The sequence below is a fragment of the Hemibagrus wyckioides genome, linkage group LG03 (genome assembly GCF_019097595.1).
Source record: "Hemibagrus wyckioides isolate EC202008001 linkage group LG03, SWU_Hwy_1.0, whole genome shotgun sequence".
NCBI classification, from domain to species: domain Eukaryota; kingdom Metazoa; phylum Chordata; class Actinopteri; order Siluriformes; family Bagridae; genus Hemibagrus; species Hemibagrus wyckioides.
The window spans coordinates 13,183,331-13,210,208 of NC_080712.1; the positions used below are offsets into that span (position 1 = coordinate 13,183,331).

Below are 26,878 nucleotides of genomic sequence, written 5' to 3' on the forward strand. Positions count from 1 at the left end.
CTGTAGACTTGTGAATTCCTTCTACTGCTACCATGAGGAGATAAATCATCAATAAAGATATGACTCTATTGTACCCTCACCTCATGCTTGAACGGTAAGCTCATGTGTTTTGGATCGTGAGCAGATCCTTTCTTTCTCTACTTTTTGGCCTTTTCATCGCTTTATCAGTGGTGAATCTTAGTTCCAAACTTTTGTGGAATGCTCAATTGTAGATATATTCCCATCCCAGCGTCTCCGGGATAGGCTTCACCGATTCACAGCACCCCTGACCAGGATAAAGCGCTTACTGAAGATGAATAGATGCTAGTGCTGGTTCACACTGCGCAATGAATTATAGCATGTATTTTCACTTCATGAATTAAAAAATACACATAACTGAAGAACTGATGAATCTGTCACACAAACCATGGCTGATTATTTGGCATAGCAGTAACAATGCATCACTATCAGTCATGTGGAGCAAAGCAACATTTCATTATTTGGATCTGAACACCCTGCTGGATTTATTAACGATGGCCCTAACTTGCCAAGTTCATCGTTCTCTGTTACTGTGCTGAGACCTGATGAGGAAGTGTATATTAACAGAAATGTATTCCATGTATTTCAATGGATTTAATATCTTTCATTTACCTACAAATCATAATACTACACTACTAGTAATACTATTACACAAAGTTGCAAACCACTTATTGCCAAAAAAGGAAGAAAGAAAAGGCAATACTGAGTACCAATGTTTCCATGAGCGGGACCAAGGAATAATAGAGACCAAACTGAAAAAATATGTGGTTGAGAGAAAAGGGCTGAGCATGTGTGCTTATCATGTTATGTTACTGTGCATGGTGATTACAGCAAGAACATGACTTCAAAGTGCTGGGTGATACTACAGAGTGTGTTACAGTATGTATTTTACCTTATAAATTCACATAACTAATGAACAGTGTGTCAGATTCAATTCCCCTCAAAGGTGTTTAAAGAGTGAGGCTAATTCTACACGCAAATAAATGCACATGACACAGTAGATCAGAATTTCAGTTTTTCTTCTCCTGATGTTTACATGTAGATGTGTTAAATAACTAGCAGACTAGCCACTTTTCAGTGAGCAAAATTATTGGAACAGATAGCCTTAAAGTAAATTACTGCAACACACTGGTGTTCAAGTGACCCAGGGTATATATCAAGCTGTAAGTATGTACACATAATATTTACACCTAGGGTTAGTAACGCTAGTGGTTAGTTTGAGTATAATAGGAAACCAGAAGCATGGGGAGGACCAGTAACCCCAGCTCAGGATTAAACCTGGGGCCCTGGTGCTGTGAGAAAGCAATGCAACCCACTATGCCTGAACTAGCACTTGGCAGGACATTTTTATTACAGTCATAGCATTTGGCAGACATTTATACAAGTGAGCATTTGAGAGTTAGGGGCATTGCTCAAGGGCCCAGCAGTTGGCCCTGGGATTTGAACTCACAAGCTTCCAATTAGTAGTTCAACAACTTAACCACTGAGCTACCACTCCCCATTGCAGTACTATTTTGGAAATAAATCCCCCACAAACACGTAAAGGGTCTATTTCAAACCCTGCAAGAGACTATTTCCCTATTCCATTTTCTAAGCGAGCTGTGTTTCTTGAGATGTTTTAACTTCAGCTTAGGAACGATAAATCCATATGTCAAAAGTTATCAATCTACATTTTCTGGCGACTAGAATAAAATCTGACAGATGAGAAGTGTCAGTGGAAGCAGTACACATCCATCAAAGTGAGATAGTAATATTGGGCGAAATTTTTACTCCGTGATTTTCACTGTGTGATCTGCCATCTGCAATTCCTCTAATCTCTCAGATGCTGTTTTATCTCAAAGCAACCTATGAAATATTTGTGTGAATTTGAGCAATAAGGGTGATGGATCCAGTATGATTCCATACAAGTGAGGTTGTATGAAAAGGTATGAACTCAAATTACACCTTTGGTCCAAATCTTAACCTTCATACTGTAACATTTTAGACAAAAAAATAAAAAATAAAAATAACTGTGGCCATGTTGCTGGACGGTTGCAGGGCAGGACTTCTGAACAGCCAAATTCATCCGAAGCTCTCTGTTCTTTTGATCACATCTACCACACATTTATGATCAGAGTGCTCAGCTCAGACACTATAAAGACTATAAAGAGACTGAAAAGAGCAAAGCACTGGCCTGGTTTTATAGCTGTGTCTATTTTTTCCATGCTGGCTGTAATCGTAGGATTGATTAGTAAGGGAACTGTATATTTTTTTCATATGTGTGTTTGTGTGTGTGAGTGCGTGTGTAGGAAGCTGTTCAGTCAGAGAGAACAGAGAGACTGAGTGTCTAATCGACTTTCCCCTGCTTTCTGCCTTCATCAGCTTTTCCTTGTCTGCCAGCAATATAGACAAATTAGCTTTAAGGCAATCAAAAGACAATTCAATTTATCACTTCCCTGCTCCCGACATCCAGTTTCCCTGCCTGGCAATAAAACTATAAGAAAGAAAGCAACAGTAACGATACATGCTACAGTTTCAGTAGCAATATAGTGTCATTGTATTGCTGAAGAAGGCTTGACCCATAGTAAGTGTGCGTGTGGGTTCTGGTGTGTAATCTACTCTACATTCTCTTTTTGTTGTCAAAAGGCCAATCTCCAAATAAATCTGACTTCTCAGTAAATAATCAGGAACAAAACAAGTCAGCACTTGGGTAACTACTTTATTTCAGTAATTTACCACAAACTCATTTCATCTCACATAAATGAGGAGATCCGATTCAGAGGAGTTTCATTTCATGGCAAGTCATTTTGATGATTTCTTTTTTATAGCGAGTACACCAAGAGAGCATTCAATAGACTAGAGCTTTATCATTAGATGTTTCAGCATCTTTTTAATTGGAGGTTTTTCCTGTCTTTTTTTTTTTCTTCATTATGTCTACGGTATGAAAGGCAGCAGCCAGCAGCTTTCAGTTCACAGTCTAGACTTACCAGCTTTGATGAAAGTCTCTCTTTATCATTCTGCCGGTGAGAGCTGTATAGTGTTGTATGATGGAGCTCGTAACGACTTCCAAACAGTGTTAGGGTTCTTACACCTCTCATCCAGGGCTTTTTCAGTTACAAAGCTTCTTCCATGGGCCTAACATAGCCTTGAGGTCCAATAGCGTCTCTCCTTTGTAAGGAGAGAAAAAAAAAGTGAAAGACTTTAATTGCAATAACAGCAGTAACAAAGCACATATGAAAAGCACCCGGGGTTCAGCTGACTCCGACTGAACCCTTAGTCTCTAAAACTATTACAATACTTTACCTTGGAACTGCAGTGGACTTTGTTGGGATTTTTCCATTTCTCCTACATTTGACGGTGAAAAATATTTCTTTTGTTGTGACACAGTGAATAAAAAAAACAGAAATTTAATGGTTGAATAAGTATTCACCCTCCTGAATCTATTGCACCATGTGGAGACCATTGCTGGGCAGGAATTCTCATGCTTTGCTATAGTATATATATAATATATATCCTTTAAGTCCTTTAAGTCCTGCAAGTTGCGAGGTGGGACCCATGGAGACCCCACCCCACAATTTACAGGACATTAAGGATCTGCTGCTAACATCTTTGTGCCAGATACCACAGCACACCTTTAGGGATCTAGTGGAGTCCATGCTCTGACTGGTCTTGGCAGCAAAAGGGGGACCAACTCAATATTAGGCAGGTGGTCATAATGTTATGCCTGATCAGTGTACTGTAGATTCATGACATTTAATCCCAATTAAGTTCATCTCAGTTTCAGGTTCTATCACATTTACATTTCTGTCATTTTAGCAGACGCCCTTATCCAGAACGACTTACATTTTTCTCATTTTATATACCTGAGCAATTGAGGGTTAAAGGTCTTGCTCAGGGGCCCAGCAGTGGCAGCTTGGTGAACTCAAAACCTTCTGATCAGTAGTCCAATGCCTTAACCACCATGCTACCACATCCCCACCATATCACTACACAATGCCTATTACTACAGATGTTCCATTTGGGTGAACACTTAGCAAAGCACTGTATTTACATCTTAAGCAGTAATAGTTATTGTTTTATTTTGTTTGTTTTATTTCCTCTCTTTTTCATGTTCCTGTTTGCACACTATGACTTGTATGAATTATGATAAAGGAAACTGGCAAAATGGCTCTAACTGTAGAATGAGTGATGCATCTTCTTCTTCTCTGGCAGAAAATCAAGGACATATCTATAAAAAATATTAGTGCTTGTGTGCACTAAGTGTGCAGTGCATTGAGCCAAACCTATTGAAGGTTATGGATTCGGATGACTGTCTCACGGCTGGAGCTGGTTCTGAATGTGTATTCTGGCACTCGGTTCTGCCCGGAGTCTGACCTTGAGGCATGTCTAACAAAACTTATTAGTTTCTGAACAGAAACTAATTACCACAAAAAGATCCTTTTCAAATATAGCTACCAACATGACAGCAATACAGTATTTATGTTCTAGGAAGTTAGGAAGTTCCTGGAACTAGATTTTGTCTATGTTCTGAAAATGTGAGAGTTCAAATTTTCTATAGAAAGAAATTTAAATGAGTGTTGAATATTATCACATCATCCAGTACATTAAACATGAACACTGTATATAGGAGTGGGAGTATAGAGCACCTCCACTATACTGACTTTTGCTAATTAAATCCACATATGCACATTCAAATTTCTTGCTTCTTGGAATTAAATTAAACCAATACACACAGTTCCAAAGTGATTACATGCTAATTGTTAAGGCCAAGCGCTTGAACAATTAAAAGAGTTTACTCCAAAGCATCTGGAAAATTATATTTAATAACTATTCAAGTGGATATTCAAAAGCCCACTGCACATGCTCATTTTTACAGTCTAGCATTTTTGTATCTGGGTTAGGGTCAAAGAATTACAGCTGCAAAAAAAAAATTCTTATGTGTGATTTTCTTAGAAATATATCCTAGTACCATCCCGCTGGGAACACTCAAGTCAGCAAAGACCTCTGTTTCAAGTGCACTCTACTTCTTTATTTTTATTGATTCAAAATTGTTGTGAAAGAGTCTATGCACTCAAGTTCTAAGGTCAGAACACTGTACAAGATTTTCCCCTAATTTGGTCACAAGCCAATTCCCTCACAGGATCCAGCTCTCCCCATCACATGACAGCGACCAACCGAGGAAGGTGAAAGCTAACACATCCTTCCTGCCTGCTAGCCAACCACATCTTTTGGGACTGCTGCCCATGCTGCATCACAGGGCAGAGTAACAAATTCAGAAGAGAGTGTGTTTTTTTCATTTGTCTAGCATTCGAGGGTTACTTTTATTGTGACTCAGTGAATCAAAAAGCAGAAATTTGAAGGTTGAATAAGTATTCACCCTCCTGAGTTGAACCACTTTGGCTACAGCATTGCTCAAGCTCTTTTAAATTGGATGGAGACCACTGGTGAGCAGGAATATTCCTTGCCTTGCTATACATTTTCAATCAGATTGAAGTCTGGACTTTGACACAGATCAGGTCATGACACAGATCAGGTCATACTTTAATTGTATACAGGTTGAGTCCCTTCACCGATTTGTGAAGTTGGCAACTGGTTGCAACACAACTAATTGAGTGGTGCAGAGAAGAGCACTATCTTCCACATATACGAGCACAATGATACCTGTGATTGGCTATTGTTACTGTAACTGACATGGGAGAGAGAGTGTGCAATCTCTCCTTTTCACAGATCACAGCCAATTTTGTAACCTTGGCCCCTGGCAATTTTATTTGTCAATTTTATTCTGAATTTTTATATTCCTGTAAAGCTGCTTTGAGACAATGTTCTTTATTAAAAGCACTATACAAATACATTTATTTAAATCACATAACATCACCCACTTGATTGTGCAGCATTCTACTTGACAGCATTATAAGAAAATTATGTTTACTTAGCAAGCAATGAAATGATCACACAGGTTTTTAGCCATTTCCAACCTTTTCTCATGTGCTATACCTCCTCTACACAACATTCAGGATGCTGCTCAGCACGTGGTTCATATCTTACTGAAGTTAGTTTCTGTGACTCCTGTTTCCTGTTCCATCCAAAATCTAGGTGAGCTTCAGTGTCATGGCTCCTCGTTGGTGATTAGTGCTTCATTTTCCTAATGGTCCGATTGTCTTCATTCCTTTCACAAACGTCCTCTCTGATTTCTTATCCTGCTATTATTCTCAGCACTTGCAATACTTTCTGTATTCATTTTTACCCTATATTACTTCCTTGTAGGGATTTAACCAAATATGAAAACATTATTCAGAATGAACAGATAATATATTCTAATCAGATACTAATGCTGCTAAAAATAGAAGGTGAACTGTTAATTTTTTTAGAAGCATGACAGAAAATTTCGCATGGCATCTGGTTATGCCTGAAGGTATGCATCAGGTCTGGAATCCCGTGGGAAGCAAAAAAGTAGTGAGAGCAGCCAGATATAAAGGCTTATAATGAATGTGCAGTGCTGCACAATGCATTCACAGGAACCTTAGCAACGTCTGGACAGGGCTGTGGTGGTTTAAATTTGGCTACAAGTTTGTTTGTTTGTTTTTAGTTAGGAAGAAAAATCTGTCCCGCACAAATGAACAAATTTTTAAGTATAGCTGAGTGATGTAGCTGAGATTGAGTTTGAAGACTTCACAGACCATGTTTACAGTGCTGGTATTTCTACCACTGGATTTTTTTCTTCAGTCTTTTACGATTATTCCAGGAACATAATGGTTACTCATGTTTAGTTAAAGCAAACAAACAAAAAAACATCACCCACTTTAGGTTGAAATCTGAATGCAGTTGTAGTTATAGATATATGGAGCACTAAACAAAAGGAGATATGTAGTAGAGTATAACCAGATTATGTAAGGCATTACATCCTTGTTTTCATTCACTGGATTTCTGTTCACTCATGTATTGGCTGTACTGTTGTTTTATTTTGTGACTAGGTCACTCTCGCACATGTATGAATCCTCTGAAGTCTTTCAGGTTATGCATCCTTAAAAATCTGTTGAGTACTTCCTGTCAAACCTCAAACTCTAGTTCCCAAGATGCACTGCGACCTTCTAAAATTGCCACACTGGATTTCACTTCCCAGATTGCATCTTACTGCTCACCCTCACCTGTTTCCAACTGCACACTCATTCACATACTGACCTTCACATGAAGTATGTGCTCAGTGTGTCTTAACTGTCTATACCAGGCCTTTTCCTTCTGCCATTTCTTACCTAATTTTCAATCTTGTTTCTCTGGCTACCAATTATAGTCTTTGCCCAGTCTGTGCTCATTATTGATCACTTGGCTTTTGCCTGTTCCTTGACCTGAGTTTGTCTATTGATTTGGATTTATTTGCCATTGTGCCATTAAAACTGCCTCACTTGCAACTGCATCTGTCTCAGTCTCTCTATTGTAACACTTTCTATCATTGCAGCCAGTTCAACTACCAATTCAGTAGTCCGAGACCGCCTACTGATAACTAAATGTAAAATTAAAATATCTTAGGTTGTATTTCAATTGTTCAACACATTTACTGTGTTTAAGAACCTGTTAAATTCAGCCCTTTCTCCCCTGAGCTGAATTCAACCATTTCTTAATTTCCCTAATTAGCTCTGTCACTCTATATATAGCACTCCTAATGGCTTCATGTTCATTCCTCATGTTCCACATCTTCGTTCACAATTATTTCTATGTAAAACAAGTGGCCTTTTTCTTCTTTATTTGATTAGTAAGTAAAGCAGTGAAATGGAATGATCATCTTCTTTAAATAGCTGTGTCTGACATGGGAAATGCTCTTGTTTAACACTACAGTTTAATTTGCATGCAGTCTTCCCCAGCTTTTAATCCTGCAAGCTAACAGATCAGTGAATTCTTTCTACATATTAAATATAATTTCAAAATATCATAGCTTAGGAGTACCACTCGTGATTCTTCTGTAATATTTTGTAATAGAGTAATTGCATTTAGGGTGTTGTTACAGAGATTAATAGAACAGAGAGAAAGTGTAGCAGACCACCACAAATCCTCTTACAAAGTCTACAGGGTTTAGTTCTAAATTCTAATTGGCTAAAGCTGATCTAACTAATATTGTCAAGCCATTGATCAAGTGCATTAGTCAATCAGGAGTGTTAGATGTGAGGTGTAACTGAGCTCAGTGGGGAGGCTGGTCTGCTGGTGAAGGGTTAGCAACCATTAATGTAGAAACCTGGACTAGTACAAAGTTTATTGATGAACCGTATCTTTTTATCTTCTAACAGGCTAAGCAAAGAGCATGGGAAATTGTGTTGAAAGTATTAGAACGCTTGTTCTGCAGGGTCTGAGGGTATAGAAGTCTTCCTTTTTATTTTCATCTATTTCTTCATCTATTTCTTGGTGATATATATATATATATATACATATATATATATATATATATATATATATATATATATATATATATATATATGAGCACCAGATGAACTCTCTCACTGTATTAGATTTCAATTTCTATATCCAAGTGTCTTATTTCTCAATAGAGGTAAAAAGTGTAATGGCAGCATCTGGAAATCCAAAATCCAAAGAAAGCATGCTTTCTTTGGAAAAAATGCTTATAAGATCTGATGTATTTTCATTAGGCACAAAGCTGAAAGTATAGACTGGAAGGATTTTTCAAGTACTGGAAATGCTCTAAGCAGGACTGACAATTAGTATTTAAAGAAGAATGGTCTGGATTAAGAGGTAGTTTAATAAAAGTTATGGTATAGCTAGAGCATTGAATAAATACTTTGTATACATCAAGGATGCAAGTTTAGAAAAAGAAGCTCTTCAAATCTGAATGTGATTGTACACGGGGCAAATTTATTCAGTTGTGATTTGTCAGAAATGTGTCTCTACTATTTCAATTCAATTCAATTTTATTTGTATAGCACTTTTAACAATAGACATCGTCACAAATCAGCTTTATAGAATAAACTCACCATATACAGTTTAAATTTATTCCTAATGAGCAAGCCAATGGCAAAGGTGGCAAGGATCCCATCCTCAACTGGGTGACACCTAATAGTGTGATTATAAAATAATTTCCCTTCTATAACAATCATTATCATTTCTAACCTTTCACTTGAGTGCAAAACTCTTAGTGGCAACTGCAGTTCTAAAACTATCATAGCAACTGCAGTCGTAAACCATTGTAGCTCAATCTTTAGGCTGTCTATGTGGATTCATCCTCAGCAGCAGCAAATAGTTTCCAAGTGATGAGAACTCTTTAATATAGAATATCCTTAATTTATGCAACGATATCTGATATAAAAAAATTTAAGATGAATTTTAGAGATCATTTTAAGAGATACCAGTGTATAAGTATTTATGTTCATAAAAAGAGATAAAGGTCTCTATTTAAATATAGCATAATTATAGACATTTAGACATATGATCATACAAACAATCTCTTTCATTATCTTTCTCACACAGATTGTCCTTTTGTAACACTCTGCTTCTCTGATGACTAAGACAAGGTTTTGCCCTTAAATAGAAAAAAAGAGAGAAAATAATCTTATTCGCTCATGTTAAGTGAGAAGTATAAATAACCACATTGTTCAGTCTCTTTTCAGTACTTGAAATCAAAAACTTCACCTGCAGCCACTGCTAAAGTGGATCTATGGTAAAAAAAAAAAAAAAGAGAGAAAAGAAAGGATAAAACAGATGATTGAAAATTAACTAGATGTCTACGAATGAATTAGTTTAGTGTAAGATCCATAATTAAATAGAAATCAGCGACTGCGCCCCTGGTAAAAAATAAAATGTAACTTGGCTGAGAGTTCCAGTTTGAGTCGTGCCATATCCCTGCGTGAAACTACAGCTATTTCCTACTGAAGTTGAATTGGCCTTGTCATTCTCTCTCCTGTCAAGATTTCAGGTATTTGGCTGTTTGCATACTTGGCAAAAGCTAATGTTTTAGTAGCCAGTGAAGCCATATAGGCCAAACCTGATGAAGTATCTTAAAAGTGCCAATAATATTTTAAAGGACTTCAAAGATTTTGGGCCAAAATGTCTCAATGATTTTGCAAGCTAGCACAGGAAAACATATAATATGCAATGTATTCTGCTCAAGTTAATCTGCTCAAATGAAACTATGAAATGAAAAAAGCCAGATTGACTCAGCACTTCTCTAGAGGCTAGAAGGGCAAAGAACTAGTTATAGGCATCCAATTTGTGTAATGAATATCTCAGATCTCTCCCCTAGTCCTCCATTTTGAAGTGCGATCTGAAGTATTCTTTCTTATATCCACTCACAGTTTTGCTATCTACATATCTTTTATGAAAACTGTGAACAGCAACACCTTTATACAGAGCTCTGAAGAGGCAATGAAAAGGGCTGTGTTGAACTAAAATGCACTAAATTGTGAGCAAAAATGAGTATAAAGTGGTTACAAGATGAAACATGAGGCCATGAAATTGTAGACAATTTACCCATTAAATTAATTAATAAAACTATTTCCACATTTTTCGCACTCTTTTAAAGATAACATGCCCAAACAGATATCTGTGACTAGGCTTCAACTCAGATGCAGTTCATGAGTTTTTGTTGGATTATTTAACTGAAGAATATTACTTCTATAACACTTATGGGATTGAGAGCACCTGTCTCAGATGAGATTTAGTGCTTTACTGATATTAATGTGCTGATTATTGTAAGTAATGCTTTTAACTGTACTGAAAATATATAATGGAATTCATTACATTCATGCACACTGTTCCTGGTAAGCTACCAGAGCACTGCATGAGCTGTTTAAGTCTTAGTATGTGAAGTAGGCAAAAGAGTGGATCTAAACATATTAATTCTAGCAACACTGGCATGCCAGCATTGAGGAAGATGCATAGCAAAGGCTTAAAGTTACATTCAATGTCTCTTTGGTTGGTCTTTTGACTCCATGTTGCACAATTTAGCGGAGATTGTGAGGTCTGCTGCTCTGGAGATTACAGATATAGTCTGACTCTATGTGGACAGACAACAGCGGGAATCTTGCCATAGGTCCAACTGTAGCATCATTAAGTCAGATTCCCCAGGATTTGTGAACAATATCTTATGACACAATTTCTCATGAAGTTCTCATGCTTCTTCATCTTGCAACAATAGATGCAGCCCGACATCCGAACCAATGTTTTGACAGCCATTTTTGATTTAGTCTTAGTCTTTATCTTCAGACGAAAATGGTTATTAGTCTTAGTCATTTTTGTCTTTCATAGTTTTAGTCGATGAAAAGTCATGAAAAATTGCATTTTTGTCAAGTTTTAGTCATTAGTTTTAGTCAAACTGCAGTTACCAGCATTAATTTTGTTAATTTTCTATGTAGTATGTACAAAAATAGTCATTATATTTTTTCTCTCTTCAGACCAATGAAGCTTATGAGAAATTTGAATCAAGATAACAAGCTATATTGATACTGCACTCAGTGCCTTTAGCTAGAAGACATGACAAATGAAAACAATATGCGTTCTAAAATCGACTCAAAACAAAAAATCGGCTTGTCTCCTTCTTTTTTTTTTTTTCAGAGGAATTATAACAGAAACGCTTCCATATACCCGCCAACTGTCTGAGATGCAAATGCCCCTTATCCAATCCAATGACAGGGACACATATTATGAAAGACGGTTAGCCTATACACAGAGATAATTTATTTTGAATGTCCGATACTCCTAAAAAAAGCATTTTAGACTTGTCTCATTAACAAAGACACATAGTTTCATAGTTTTTATCATCAAATATTAGTTTCATCTCGTCTTAGTCACAGAAAAAGTGGTCGTTGACGGATATTTTTCATCATCGTCTTTGTTATCAAAATTAACACTGATCCGAACATGATCACCCAGAACAATCAGCCGCAATGTGGACACTACAGCTGATGATCAGAGATCCAGGTGGATGGTCAACCCACAGATATTTGTTAGTTTTATGCATTCACAGAACTCATTACAAAGTTCCAGGCATGATTTTGCAAAGCATTTGGCACCAAACATGACCTAGTTGTTGAGTTTCCTGTACATTTGTGAAAAACACAGGGATTACAAATTCATGATGCATGCAATTGTCACAGAAATACCAGGAGGTTTTGAATGTCTTCAACAAATTTCTGTTGTCTTTGAAATGAAAGGGTTGTTTGGTGATATAACACCAGAGGTTTGCTTGACCTTCTGCTTCATTGCCTTTGTCGAGAGACTTTTATTTTTTGCTGGCTCTGCCACCCCTTGGAGCAGAATGGCCTGGAGTCTTGTCTTTTTGTTGTCTATTATCTTGCAAATAACCTCAAGCAAGCTTCACAGGGCAGTTTATGACCAACCCAGGAAGCCAAAAAGTGGAGTTTATAGAGCAAGTACTGTCTTTCTTTGTATGGTTTATGGCTAGATAGGAAAGGTCATTCTTTAGGGATTATACCACTGGCAACATCCCTACATTGTAGAATATACTGTAGGAAAAGCACAGTGAAGCAAAATGTGTTACCAATGTCAATGCCATTAGTTTATCTAATGTTTTTAAATGTATTGAGGTAATAAATACAGAATACACTTAAAGAAAACACTCAGAGTGAATACTAAGCCAAAGAAAACCATGAGGAACAATAGAAAATTTGAAGTGCGCATAAAGTGTGCTTTAGAAACAAACCAGCTATGTGTAGTCATGAACTAGCCTAGCAACTGATTCTCAGCATTGTTAAATGTTTATCTATATTTCAATATATATAAAAAAGTAGTAGAATACACACAAGCTGAATTTGACATTCTGATAAGACTTGATCGATTGTTGATAATCTGTAGATTTTCTAATCTACTTTCTAAACTGAAGTACCATCTGGCCTGTTTGGGCGAGGCGGTATCCATCCTACCTGGCAAAGTGCTGCACTCATTTCTTGCAATACAGCTCATAGTCTCAGAAAAAGAGTAGTTAATCAACGACAATCCAAAGCCAGGCCCAGAGAGCCGACAAGCAGGCTAAACCGATCATCTGCTAGCTGTTCAGGCTCCACAATATTGAGACTATCTCTGTTCCCTTCCCCAAGTTAACAAAAATGTAGAAATAGTCAGAAACTTATTGTTTCTTTAGACAAAGCAATACTTGTTAAAGGCATTGTTGGAGATATGGAGTATTGTTGTTTGGCTGTCTGCATATTTGCTAAAAGCCAATAGTTGGCTGGTTGTAGAGTGTCTAAAGTAGACTATCCAAAAAAATGGTAAACTATCCAAACATGATGTACTGTATTGTATCAAATACATTTAATTTCCTAAGAACCCAAGAACAAATAGATAACTGGTGCTTGTATGCCATAAATATAAAGCAAATAATGGTAACTTGCTATTAAGAGATTTCACTGAAACGACAAATTATTTAGTGTTAGAACTGCCAAGAGAGCTGGATCCTGTCACAACAATAGCCATAGATACAGTACTGCATATGTCAAGCCACAGATGAAGATATAAAATACATTTTTGCAGTACCTTTGTACAAAAATGCAGTCATAAAAATCATACAAAAAAGAATGCACTTGGTCTGGATGCAAACATAAAGCTACGACATGTCTAGTCTACGGGGAAGTGAGAAAACTGAGTCACTGAAAGCACCAAACAAACAGAGCATCTAAAGATCAGTCACCATGGTGACAACTAAGACCAACAGTCTGTTCATTGGAACAATAAACGTGAAAAAGGCAGGCATATACACAGCTGCAAAAGTGGCCAAGGAAATATTTACTTGATTGTAACATGACGACCAGCAAAAGTTAAAGAATCACTGTATAAAGAACCTTTATATTTAAACACATTTTATGTAGATTCATAAACTGTTATAAATAATAAAAATGTTATAAATAATAAATAACAGATTCATAATAGTGTTATGGCCAATAAACTACTTTATGGCCTAGGAACATCAACACGCTCATAATTAATCCAGTGATCTATAAATGTGCATGTATATGCAAATTAGAAATGCTATTGTGTGTTTATACAATGCCACTCACTCACTCCATTTCCCACACTATCCTGATTATGCTATGCTATTACTTACAGTGTACGATTACGGAAATGCAAAAGGTCAAAAACAATCCTGAGTGCTTGACATCAGAATGAATCGGTAGAAGAGACATTTGTTCAACAAATTAGGAAAACTGTTGACATAAGAAAAGTGAGTTCAGTTCCTGACAGCACTGCTACTTTGCTGTACTGTATGCAAAGTTCTAACTACCTGGTTAGTTAGCTGATAGTAAACTAGCTTAAACACAATTTCTGTACCAGAGTTCAATTCAAGATATTAATTTTCTCAGGAATTTGTTTAACAGTAGTGAAACATGTCAAAATATCGAGTTTGTTATTTTGTTCATCACAAACATAATCCTTTGATTATTTGTATATTGGATGTGATGGTGTCAAGCCTAGTGAGATTTTTTTTTTAAAATACATCCTGCCATCCTGTTTTAAATGGAACAATGTGAATCCACAATGCAATAAAATTTATTCATCTTTAGTAACTGCTTTATCCTGGTTGGAATGGCATTGGTCTAGAACCTATTCCAGGAACGCTGGGTGTTAGGTCCATTCTAAACTCCATTGCAACTCCATTGCAAAGCATAATGCACACACATTGGCACACACTAATAAAATATTTCAACTGGAGCAGAGTGCATCAGCAGTTCTTGAAAGGTCAGTGTGTCTAAATTGAAGTGTGATTCATAGGCCTTGTAGTTTTGAAGAGAAAATACTTTCATTTTTAGTAAAACCTGAATGTCCCTAGATCTATATTCAGATTGATTACAAGGTTCTAATGATAGTCTATCCACCCAGAACAGTAGAAAATCCAGGAGTCATTACTAAAACAGAAGAACCTACTGTATAGGTGATGTTAATGTAACTGTTGTCAGTAAAAAGAAGATTTAATTTCAAAGAGTCCAGAAATTATGTAGCTCCAAAAAGGTAGGTACACAAATGTGAAGTACAATGATTTTCTCAGAGGCAGATGCCATTCATGGGTTTCAGAAGATTTAAATGATGAAGAATTTTTGGATGGTACCATTATAACAAATACATTTTGGTATCTCTTTGGTGTCAAAGCTGCTCCAGAGCTGTATGGCACAGAAATTGGAAGAACGTACAGTTGCTGAGAATTTCATACATGTGACATTTTAGTGTGGGCTGACTATAAAGCACTAACATGAAATTCAACCCAGAAAAATGGTATATCAGATCATTTATATTGGATATGCAGTCATCAAAGATTTCCTTAAATCCAACATTGTTTCATGTGCAAGTGCTTTAGTAACATGTCTTTGGAAAGAAGATGTCCAAATACAGGGTCTTAGAAAGAAAAGAGCTTAGAGAACCTTCCAGAGAAAAGCAAATCCATGAGGAATCCTACCTTACCTAGTTCAGAAACAGCAGCAGAATCAATTAGAGATGAGTAAGGATTTCTAACAGTGAGTGCACCAGTCCCAGATTCCTAAGAGAAGAGCTGCTAAAAGCAGAGCTGAACAACAGAGTATTGAAAACCAAGAACTAACAGAGTACAAAGACAGCGCCTACAGTGGAAAGAAAACTGATGAAAAGGACTAAATGTTCAGACATAATGAAATTTTTCATCGTCCCTGTGAAAGAAAACAAGCTTAGCAGGTAATATTTATATTAAGTTAAAAATGTGACTAAAATATCTGTGCAGAAAAAAAGATCACCTTGGTAGAATTTGTAAACCAGTCAGTCATTAGGTCAGTCATTCATTTAGTCAACCAGTCCGTCATTCAATTGGTCAGTCATTCAATCAATGATTTCTTTAGTCATTTACTCAGTCAGTCAGTCCGACAATCATCCAATCAGTCAGTTATTCTGTCAGTTATATAGTCAATCAGAAATTTGGCCAGTCATTTAGTCAATCAGTCAGTCATTTGGTCAGTCAGTTGGTCAATCAGAATCTTAGGCCGCCAGTGGGGAAAGTTTTATTTATTATTATATATATATACACATATATATTAAACAGGGAGAAAATAAAATGTGTGAAAAATAAATTTGGTTCAGGTTTGTGTAGACACAGATGTGTCTGTGCTGCAGTTTCAGCATTGTATTGTGCCCAGTAATTAATGCTAAGCTTTTCCAATGCTCAGTATTAGCCAGATTGTTGGGGGATTTTATAGAATGGGCTTCTCTCAGTTCATCTGCCCAGTTCAGCCTTGGTCCACAATCAGGCCTAATTTGACTGCTGCTTAAATCAGTTCCAAAATTGCTCTCTGTTTGCCTGTTAGTTGGACCGGCTAGTACTCTGCTCAACTGTGGGTGTTCTGTGTCTTGTTTGTCAAGTCTTGACACATGCTTTACAGATCTCATCAAATCTTCATGAAAAAAACATCTCTCCTTTTTATGTAAACATTTCAATTTTCCCAAATATTTTGCATGGTTGCCAAGCTTTTGGCTAGAAACTCTTGCTTTTGTGTCTCATGCCATGCTCTCACACCACCCCAAAACATCTCGCATTGCTTATCTCAGTGGCTTATAAGAGTGACTGTCGATTAGTTATTGATTATTGACAGCAAATTAATTTCTATTATATATCTATAATATACACTGGATATAATGATGGTCAAAAGTCCAATATTCCAAATTTATGCTAAACCATAAATGGGTGTAAAGTATGCATGGGTGCTGTGCCCATTTAAATGTGTCCTGTTAATTTTGTTTAAATGCTATTTGATTTCTCCTCCTTGATTATATTGAGATAAGGTCATAAATCACATTAACCTTTTGATGGCTTACTTTCAGTTTGCTAATAATCCCAGTAAACCCACAAACTGGCTTCACTGTAAGTAAAGCTTAAACAGACAATTACCTGATCAATCTAAGGTGATTCAGGTTTGATTAATTTAATGAGGTAATCTTCCAGTGAACATAATTAATTTGCATGATATTGTTATTATGAGTTAGCATAACAATGAGCTTGTTAGCCCATAAACATAATAACCATGGTCACTGGCTCAATGTTAATCTGCTTAAAATGCTGAATATTAAAGATCTATGTTATTTCTGTGTAAAACTATCTTATTGAGATATAACATTAGGCACAAAATGTTCAGCTGTTAGATATCCCATTACATATACACTGGAAGAACATACAAAGAAATTCCACACAGAGAGTAACCTGTGTTCAGGATCAAACTGGGGGCCCTAGAGCTGTAAGGCAGTGATGCAACCTACTGCACCACCTGTATAAATTATTGAAGGGCAGAAATATTTACAGTGGTAGTTTGACAAACTTTCACATCAGGCAGCATCTTCGGAGGAGATGAAACCTATTGATATAGTTTCCAACTCAGAAAATGTCTTGGTATTAAAAATTGAAATGCATCTAGTATTCATGGCAACATCACAAGTTTTTTTGTCCCTATATACCATGTTGAATTTTAATCTCACTTCTACTATAGTTATTACTGGAATGGACACTGATCCACCATAAAATTAAAACCACTGACAGGTGAAGTGGGAATAACATTGATTATGTCATTATAATGGTCAAGGGCTAGGATATCTTAGGCATTGATTGAATAGTCAGTTCTTGAAAGTTGATGTGTTAAAAGTAGAAAAAAATCGGTAAGCAAAAGGATCTGAGTGACCCTGATAAAAGCCAAATTATGATGGCTAAATGATTGATCTCAATATTGGCAGATCTGCAACACTGCAAAATTTGTTAAGGTATGGTTTGTGTAACTTGACAAAGAACTAAAGTTGTTGACTTCAAATTCCCAAGATCACAATCCGATCAAGAGTCTGTGGGATGTGCTGAACAAACAAGTCTGATCCATGGAGGCTCCGCCTCACAATTTACTGTACAGGACTTAAAGGATCTGCTGCTAATGTGAATTATTGACACAAGGTGGTCCTACAAAATATTAGACAGGTTTTAATGTTATGCCCCTGTGTTTCTACAGTCTATATCTGTGAGTATACAGTGTATTTTAGACATGTTTTTCTGTAATCATCTACTTCTCCAATGATATGTGCATCAGTTTATGTAATAATATAATATACACTGAGAATAATAGCATATATATTCCTTTATTCAGGGTGAAAACAAAGCAAAAGGGCGGATGGTCTATTAAAACAATGATCCAGCAAAATAATGAACAGTTTAGAAAACAGAAGGAATGAGTGAATGTTGCATGAGATGGGGGTCATGATGACTTTACTAACAAGCATAATTTACTCAGCATGTGTTCTTTTGATTTTTAAGGAAGTGCAAATAACCAGTGAGTGATATTTACACAGTGAGTGAGAGACCAGGTGTCCTCTGCCTGTGCTCATTCAGCACGCAAACCATTGTAAACACACTCACACAAGCCATTGTAAACGCACACACAGCACAGACATGAATCTCTGACCATTCTGTACCTGATTTGCATTTTAAACCCCACTTCAATAGACGATAGAAGCCAAATGCCTGGAGCAATTCCCCTCCCTGCTCTTGCACCAGCCTATCATTCCTGTTGTCTGCTCACCGACAGATGAGCTTTCGTGTTTTTTCCTCTTCTCTTCTTCATCCTTTGCCTCATTTTGACATGCTACGTCCAGCTTAACACTTCAAGGCAGGATATGTCAGATTTATAGCTTCCTCTTGGCCTCATCAGGCTTGCCTTGGGCCCACAGATATCTTTCTGTACTGTATTTGGCATTACAGGATCACACAGAGAGCCTGGCTTTCCATCCATTTAATGCCATGTGTAAAACTGCTTATTACATTCACACACTCTCTTTATCTTGTCAACAGATGCAAACTTTCATGTTCCCTATTACTATATACTGCAGCAAGGGAGCATTTAACGCTAAAATAAATTTATTCATGTCATCCATTAGGCTCAATTTTTTTAACCATGTACATTAATATTCTGGCTATTTTTGAAGTCTTAGTTATTTTAATGATGAAATCTCCACCAGCAGAACACATTAGATCTAAGTTGGCATTATGTATAGGCCTAAACATTTCGAAATGAATTAAACAACCAGTCAAATGCTACAATAGCTTAGTAATAAATATAATAACATATATATGTATATATAATGGCTGGTTGTGTTCAGCACTGTAACAAAAAGTTTGAGATCCACTGATTTATAATATTTTACTCTTTCTTTTTCTTTTTTCTTTTGTGATGATGTCCACAAGACTGTGCTCCTGTAGCATCTTTGGAGAGAAGTTTTCTGAATGTTAATATGTCCACAGAAACTGTGGAATTTCTTTTGGTTTTTTTTTTTTTTTGGTTATTTTGGTTTTATGTTGCAGCACCTGGTTCAATCCAGAGCTTGGATTACTGTTCACATTTTCTTCCCATGTTTTTGTTGTTTTCCTCTCAGGATTTCTTCTCACCTTCCAAAACAATGCTGGTAAGTGAATTGGCTATGGTAAATTGCCCTTAGGTGTGAATGAAGTGTGTGCATGATGCCCTGCTATGGACTTTCATCCTATCCAGGGTGAATTCTTCCACCTTCCACCTAATGTTCCTGGGATTGGCTCCAGCTCCACTGTAATAAAGTGCTTACAGGGACAAATAAATCATTTCTGAACACCTTAAATGAGCCTGAAGAATGAAACCATCCTGGGAAATATACATAAATCTTCTAGTCAACCTAAATGTGTCTCATCATGATCGTGGCTCATATCTGTGTGTCTAATTAGACTCTGTAAAACTTCGAGCCAACTCTCATGACACATTTATGAAAATGCAATAAAAGAGGTAGTGGGCGTTGCAATAAATGCTGCAAAGACAGAAGTCCAATAGGGAAAAGTAGTTATGCCTATTCAAAACACTTGGCATGCCTGATCCACAACAGTGGCAGCCTCCTATATTTTACACATAGTTCCTTTCCACTAAAATTTTCAGTACCGTATGTTATCCTGTTAGAGGTTCTCAACCCTGTCTGACCTTATGAAGAACAGCAACATCATCTTTGTGACTCTTTGTCTCTGTCATTTCCTCAGAGAAATATCATTGGTCAAATACAACCAATGTTCACACAAAATGTCAGCTCCTCTCTGTCTTCGTCGTCCTCTAACATTTCTTGTAGCTTTTCAGGCTTACCATTCGATTGTTAAACCCCTCATGTCACTGGTATTTTGCTTTTTTTCTCCTCTATTATCTCTAGAATACCTTCCTGCAGGCTAAGACAGAGGAGGACATCTTCACCCATTTGGGATTGGACTATATTGAGCCTTGGCAGAGGAATGCTTAGACCTCATCCTATTCATCAAAAGCATGTGCTTTCCTGCAGCTAATCCTCCTCATAGCACACCGAAAGACTGCACAGATTCAAGGCCATCAATGATTTATTTCACATAAAACCCAAAACTATAATACTTTGCCATTAGGAAAGCTTTTTCCCTCTTTAACACTTGTGATAAAATTAAATAAAATATATTGCAGTGTGTTTCATGTTATGTTATAAATGAATTAAATTTTTTGGGGGTATTAGTGAGCTAAAAGCTAAAATGTGCAAATATATCTGATATATGTCTCTGCTACACAGGAACGAGGATAAGAGAGAGTCAGGGAAAATGAATTGCTGTAATTACCAGCCTATACATCAAACCAGATGAGACCAGACTGTCTAGGACCTCATGTGGTGATAATAAGCACAGGTGGAGTTTAACAGCAGTATAAGTGATATTGGATTTCACCTTTAGTGAGCATCCTTTACTGAATTCTAGCTTCCTCATTACCGTAGAATAACAGTGCTGGAGGAAGCGTACACTCTCTTTTTAATAGACCACATACATCTATAATGCTTTTTACGAGGATGTGGAGATTTAGTCATGCAATATTACTTAATGACTTTTCTGTTTTGCATTACTGATTGCTATTTTCATGTGTGTAATATGACAATATTGACTGCATCTATGCTGTGCATCTGACAGATATAAAATGTCTCCATAGGATAGCGTAATGGTGCATCTTTGTCTCAATATAAATTATTTGTGCTTATTTCAGCGAGGTTACATATTCTCACTTGGAATTGTTATTACACAATAAAATAGTTTTTTAGTTTGTAGGCATTATGTTGTGTTATGTTGCTCAGTTTGTATACGTTTGAATACAGATAAATTGTATTTGTATTATGAATAAAATGTGTAGTATATTTAATAATCAACAGTTTTTTAGTAATCTAGTTTTGACATTGGTCATTTGTCTTTGTATGTTTGCAATTGAATAATGTGTTCATATCTTTTCATATTATTAAACATTTCTGACTGGATATCTTTACAACTAAAGCATGATTGTTTACAGTAATGAAACCCATACAATCCATTAAACACACATTTAAACATAAATGAATCATGCCTTGCAGTGGCTTCATGCAATCCCGAGTTTGATCTCTTGTTTCTGTAAGGGTCTTCCAACATTTGATTAAATTCCTATATAATGAAACCAGACACTTTGTAACTTCCTATGCATGTATTAATAGACTCTGTGTGTTCCTTTTAGCACTCAATGTCCCTCTTAATTGTACCACACAGTGAGTGGCCACTGTGTTCCAGCCAAAAAGGTACCCTCCTGATACACACGAGGGCCCTGTTATGTCTAAGAACGCAGATGCTCCTATTTAAAGAGTCTTAAATAGAGCAGTCCAGGCGTTTCCAGGACTCGACCCCAGGGTCTTCTCACTTTGTCTGTCCAAAAAGGCCTCAGTGCAAAACCGAGCCATACTCTATTTGGTGTTCAAACTAGGTTAGCGACTGCTGCTTTCCTTTTAAATTCCTTTACATCGAACTCCAAAGTCTCATATCAGAATTTGCTATTTGTTCTGAGATTCAGTAGTGGAGCCAAAAATGAACTGAAAATGTGTTGGCAAAGATAAGTGGCACAAGAGAAAAGTAAAACTTGGCCTTTCCAAAAAGCTGTCCTCATAAAATGAGTTCGTGAGTTCGAATCCCAACAATGCCACAACCATCTGTGGCTGGGAGTTCAAGAGAGCAGTATTGGCTGTGGTTTCTGGGTGGGAGGGATGGTATTACTCTTCCGCTGTCAATCAGAGCGACATTAGCTAAGTTCTAGGAGCAGTGAGCTTATGTATTTGTAAGATGTTGTGAACATTCTTAGGTAGCTTCCTCTGAGTCTCTTCAGATGCTTTGTGATGCTGCAGTTCAAAAAGACGTGGTGGCTGACATCATGTGTTTTGTAGGAAGCACATGTTAACCTTTACTCTGCCCAGTTAATAGCTGTCGTGTGTCGGGGGAGAACTAGGTAATGCGTGGGAATTGGCAATGACTAACACTGAGGGAAAATGTTCTGACCTGAAAAATGAAGCTCACCTCGACCTGTTCTGTTGTTGTTCTTTGTGGTTTCTGCCATTCTTCTGAGAAAAGAGAACAATGTATGCTGCTCTTTTGGTCAGTGTGATCTCATGGATTGTTGTAAATAAATATTTTGCAGCAGTCCTGAGAAATCATTAAAGAAACTTCCACCATGAAACACTTTGAACGTGTTTATATTTAAATATTTGTGATGTGTTTAATGTTTCTGGTGCTAATTTGTTGGTTGTTTATTTTCATTAATCCTGTGACAAGTGCTTGTGTGCCATGCTGACACCAAAGGGAATACTGCTTGCAGGGTTACAGTGGCATTTAATAGAACAATAAAATCCAACAAACACAAGGAAAAACAGCTTTGCTGTTAGCTCCGACAAACAAAATAGAAAGAGATTTTTTTCTCACTCACCTCATTTTCCAGAGATGTTCAATATCATATTAATGAGAAAACCAACTATAAAGTAGTCGCAATGGCAAACATTGGATTGAGAGTTCCACAAAACAATGCTGCTTTAAGACTCGACTAGTTAGTGATTAGTTAGGCAGCTTGGTGGACACAGGATTCAACTTAACCAATAAGTTACCACATCAACCAGCAACAGCATCACATTACAAGTGGTGGTTTTGGTATGAAAACTTTGGAAGCTTATCTATTTAAGCAGAGTAAACAGGAACTAAAGGACTAAAACACAACTACACTGCTACATCAATATTTCAATATAAACATATTTAATGTGTTTCAGGGTAGAAGGTTTCTTTAATGATTTCTCAGCAAAAATGCAAAGAGGAAAATATTTATTTTCAACAATCTATAAGAGATCACATCGACCAAAACAGCAGCATACATTACTTCTTTTTTCAGAAGAACGGCACAAACTACAATATATCAGGTTTACATGAGCTTCATTTAAAGGGTCAAAACTTTTTCCACCAATTTTAGTCATTGCCCATTTCTACTCATTAGCTAGTTCTCCACTGACTACTGTTAACTGTCCCACTGGCACCACTATCAGCAGGCAGTCAAATGGTATTGTGGGTAATGTAGAAAATCTATAACCAAATAGAACAATATGTTAATATCTTGATGTGAGTCATGGAGGGTAGGATGCATGTGCAGGGTGTTTTGACAAATCGCCAAATAATTAGGAACAGGGAAAAAAATTAGGAACAGGGAAAATCTCAATCCAAAATCATCAGGTAATACTTAGGTCAGAACAGGCATGGGTCAACAGGATTCACAAGGGCTGGGCAAAGGCAAAATCAAAAACAAACAGAGTCCAAAAACCAGAAAATCAATATCACTTATATACAGGCTTAGTAATGACAGACCAAAGGAACAGAGCGTATTCCTCACAGTGAGGAACTGAAAGCAGGGTGCTTATAAAGTGTGCAATCCAAACATACATAATTAAACACAGATGAACATAATCAAAAGGCTGGTGACTGAGTGTGGGTGTGCAGGTGATTATTGGGATTTGGAGTCTGTAATGGCCATGTTTGTTGGCCGTGGTGAGAGATTCTGTGAAATAAATCATGGATGATTTGAAGTGTGTTAATTATAAAGATTCATTTGAACAAAAGTCTTTTTTCCTTTAAGCACCTGAATAAAAAATGTTGTTGGATCTTCAGTGCTTTAATAAAAAGGCCAATTAGCAGATTCACTGAAACATGCTGATTCATATGCTTTGAGGCAGTGACGGTTGAAGCCTGGTGTCTAAAAATACACCAGTGATCCATAATCCATTAAAAAAAGAGCAGACTGTGGACATTACAGACACATATTCAATAAGCCACAGAAAAGTGTAACTTCCTGTAAGCACAAAAAACAGCACTAATAAGTCTATCTGATATCGAATGTACCCAAAGAGCTGAGCTTTAATCTCAGAGTCTCAGAAGAGCTGTGCAGGTTTAAACCTGATATTTATTTCTTGTCTCATATTTATTTGAACGTTGGAACTTTATGTATTAATCATGATAATAATTACAACACTAGGATATGAAGCAGATAATTGTATGCTTTAAAATGGGATCTTATGTACAATTGCATGCAATTAGCATAAATTTAATTAGCATAAATCTCTCTGTAGAGCTATAATTATCAAAACTTGTAGGTGTTTTTAAAAAGTCTCACACTCAGTGTTAGCATTCTTTCTTTCTTTCTTTCTTTCTTTCTTTCTTTCTTTCTTTCTTTCTTTCTTTCTTTCTTTCTTTCTTTCTTTCTTTCTTTCTTTCTTTCTTTCTTTCCTTGCTTGCTCACACAGCTTGTTTGTTTGTTAGTTTTCAGAACTAGTCCATGCTATCTTTAAGCATCTGGCTTGACTTCCACTCGCCCTGAATAATGTCGATCTGTGCACTTTGGGACGGAGAACGATCTGTTGGTGTCATTAAAAGTGAGCTTTGTTCAGCACTTGTAATGGGCCTCTGCAGTGGGAAAGGGAAGGTCATTTAGCTACATGCTCATTTGTCTGTCTGGAGGTTAACAGTGTGATGGAGAGAGCTGATGTTATCAGGATGTGTTTCAGAGGCTCTGTGTGTGTAATAAAAGAAGACTTTGACTTCCTGCATCATGTCAGGCACACAGGTGATACACGGTTGCATCGATTAATATAAAACCTAGAGTAATAGAGTAATATAAAACCTTTGTTGGTAAGTAATAATGAGAGCTACAACTAAACTGCTACTTCACAGTACAGAACACTTCAGTTCCTGGATGTCTGGATTGGCCCAAAGTGCTGGGTTGCGTTATACAAGTATTCCCCTTGTTCACATTCATTTCCTCTGGGTTCTCAAACCTTGTGATCTTTCACAAAAATGTTGATAGATGGACTGACTACTGTGAATTGCTCCTAGGTGAGAATGAGTTTGTGATCCTGTGTGCCAACGTTGCTCTGCGATGGATCAGTATCCTATCCAGGATGTATTCCCACCTTTGTGTTTAGTGTTCCCACGATAGACTCCAGATCCTTCATGACCCTCATAAAGATGAATGAAAGAACTGTATGATGAAAGAACTGTACAATTGACTGAATACCTTGCATCTTCTGGGTTGGGGGTTCAATTCCCATTTCTGCCCTGCATGCCCTGAGTATGCCTGTTCTTCCCATGCTACAAGGGTTTCCTCTGGGTAACCTAGTTTCCTCCTCTAGTCCAAATACATGCATAGAAGGCTGCTTGGAAAGCGTGTGAGAGTTTGGGTGATTGAGAGGGTGTTCTCTCACAGTCCTCTGGGATACACTCCAGGCTCCCTGTGAGCCTGTGTCGGATAAGTGGTACAGAGAATAAATGAATGGATCTTTATTATTAATTTGACCGACTGTTTTCATCAAGTAGTGTGGTAACACCTGGGCCCCTGGTTTGATCCAAATCTGAGTTTCTTTTCATCCTCTTCCACACTACTTTCCTTTGGTTCTCCAGTTTCCTCCTACCTTTCAAAAAAACAAACAAACAAGAAAAACTAATAATCGAATGAGTGTGTGAAATGTTTGTGTGTATGGGGTCCATTGATAGACTGGTGTCCCATCCGTGATGTATTCTTGCCTTATGTTCAGTGTTCCTGTCCTGTTCCAGTATTTAAGTGCTTAGTGTAGCAAATCATTTATCTGAGATTAACAAACTCACTATTCAGTTCTCTGCCTTGAAGTATATTATTCAGTAACTACAATGAATTATTCAGTAACTGCAGTGAAACTAAGAGCTATGCAGTTTTGACAGTGAGGTATGTGATTCTGGGACTTTAAAGAGCTTGGAATTTTTGGTTAAAGACCCAGCAGCGGCTTGCTTGGAATCCCCTGACTAGCACGACACTCTAACCACCACAAACGTATTAAAATATCACAGCACAGAGAAAAAAAATCCAAAACAACATAGTGTCGACTGATGTGAAGCAGCCCATATCAGCAAACTTTGTTTTTTTTTGCATTGTACTCTCGGACATGATTTATTAGTTGTGCTGTTTCAGCTGCACTGTGTGTCCAAACAGTCAAAGGCAACGGAAGTGGATGACAGAATAAGGGCACTGTGCATCCTCTCTTTGCTACTTGCATCCTGTCACTGTCAAACACCCTGAAAGAGACATATAAAGCGATTTAGTGAGTGCAAAGGAAAAGCAAGGAAGCCAAGGATGGAGATGAAGAGTAGACAGATTAGCACAGATACAGCAAAGCACTCAGATGAGGAGTGACAGGGCGTCATTTGGCACTCACACACGGAGAGACTGACAGGGAGAGGTCTCTCTCCGGTTAAGTAGTCATTAATTTGTCAGACAGGTTTGCCGATGACTTGAGCGTTTAGTGGCTGTGTTGAATGAGTGATGTTATTGCCAAATCACTTAATTAAAGTAGCTTGATTGGAGTGGCAGCCTTAGGTTGTTGATTCCAGCAAATTCTCAATTCGATTTGTATTGATGGATTCTGGGATTTGGGCAAAATGATATCGCTGAGATAATGATCATTTAATGAGAATCAATTCATTCAACTCAGATTAGTTTGCAATAATCGGTTGATAAGGAGACAAAGTGACAAGGATTTGCTAGGCTTTACAGATAAAATGACTAATAAAATGGGC

At 37.1% G+C, this 26,878-nt stretch overlaps 1 protein-coding gene across 1 annotated transcript in view; it reads left to right on the forward strand.

Annotated features, from left to right (window-relative positions):
• Window positions 1-20,861, forward strand: part of dntt (deoxynucleotidyltransferase, terminal) — a 122,621-nt gene extending 101,760 nt beyond the window's left edge. The window contains exon 11 of the mRNA XM_058380387.1: window positions 20,155-20,861. Within this exon, the coding sequence (XP_058236370.1) occupies window positions 20,155-20,241 (87 nt within the window). The 3' untranslated portion in view covers window positions 20,242-20,861. The remainder of the gene's footprint in view (window positions 1-20,154) is intronic.
• The last annotated feature ends 6,017 nt before the right edge of the window (window positions 20,862-26,878 follow it).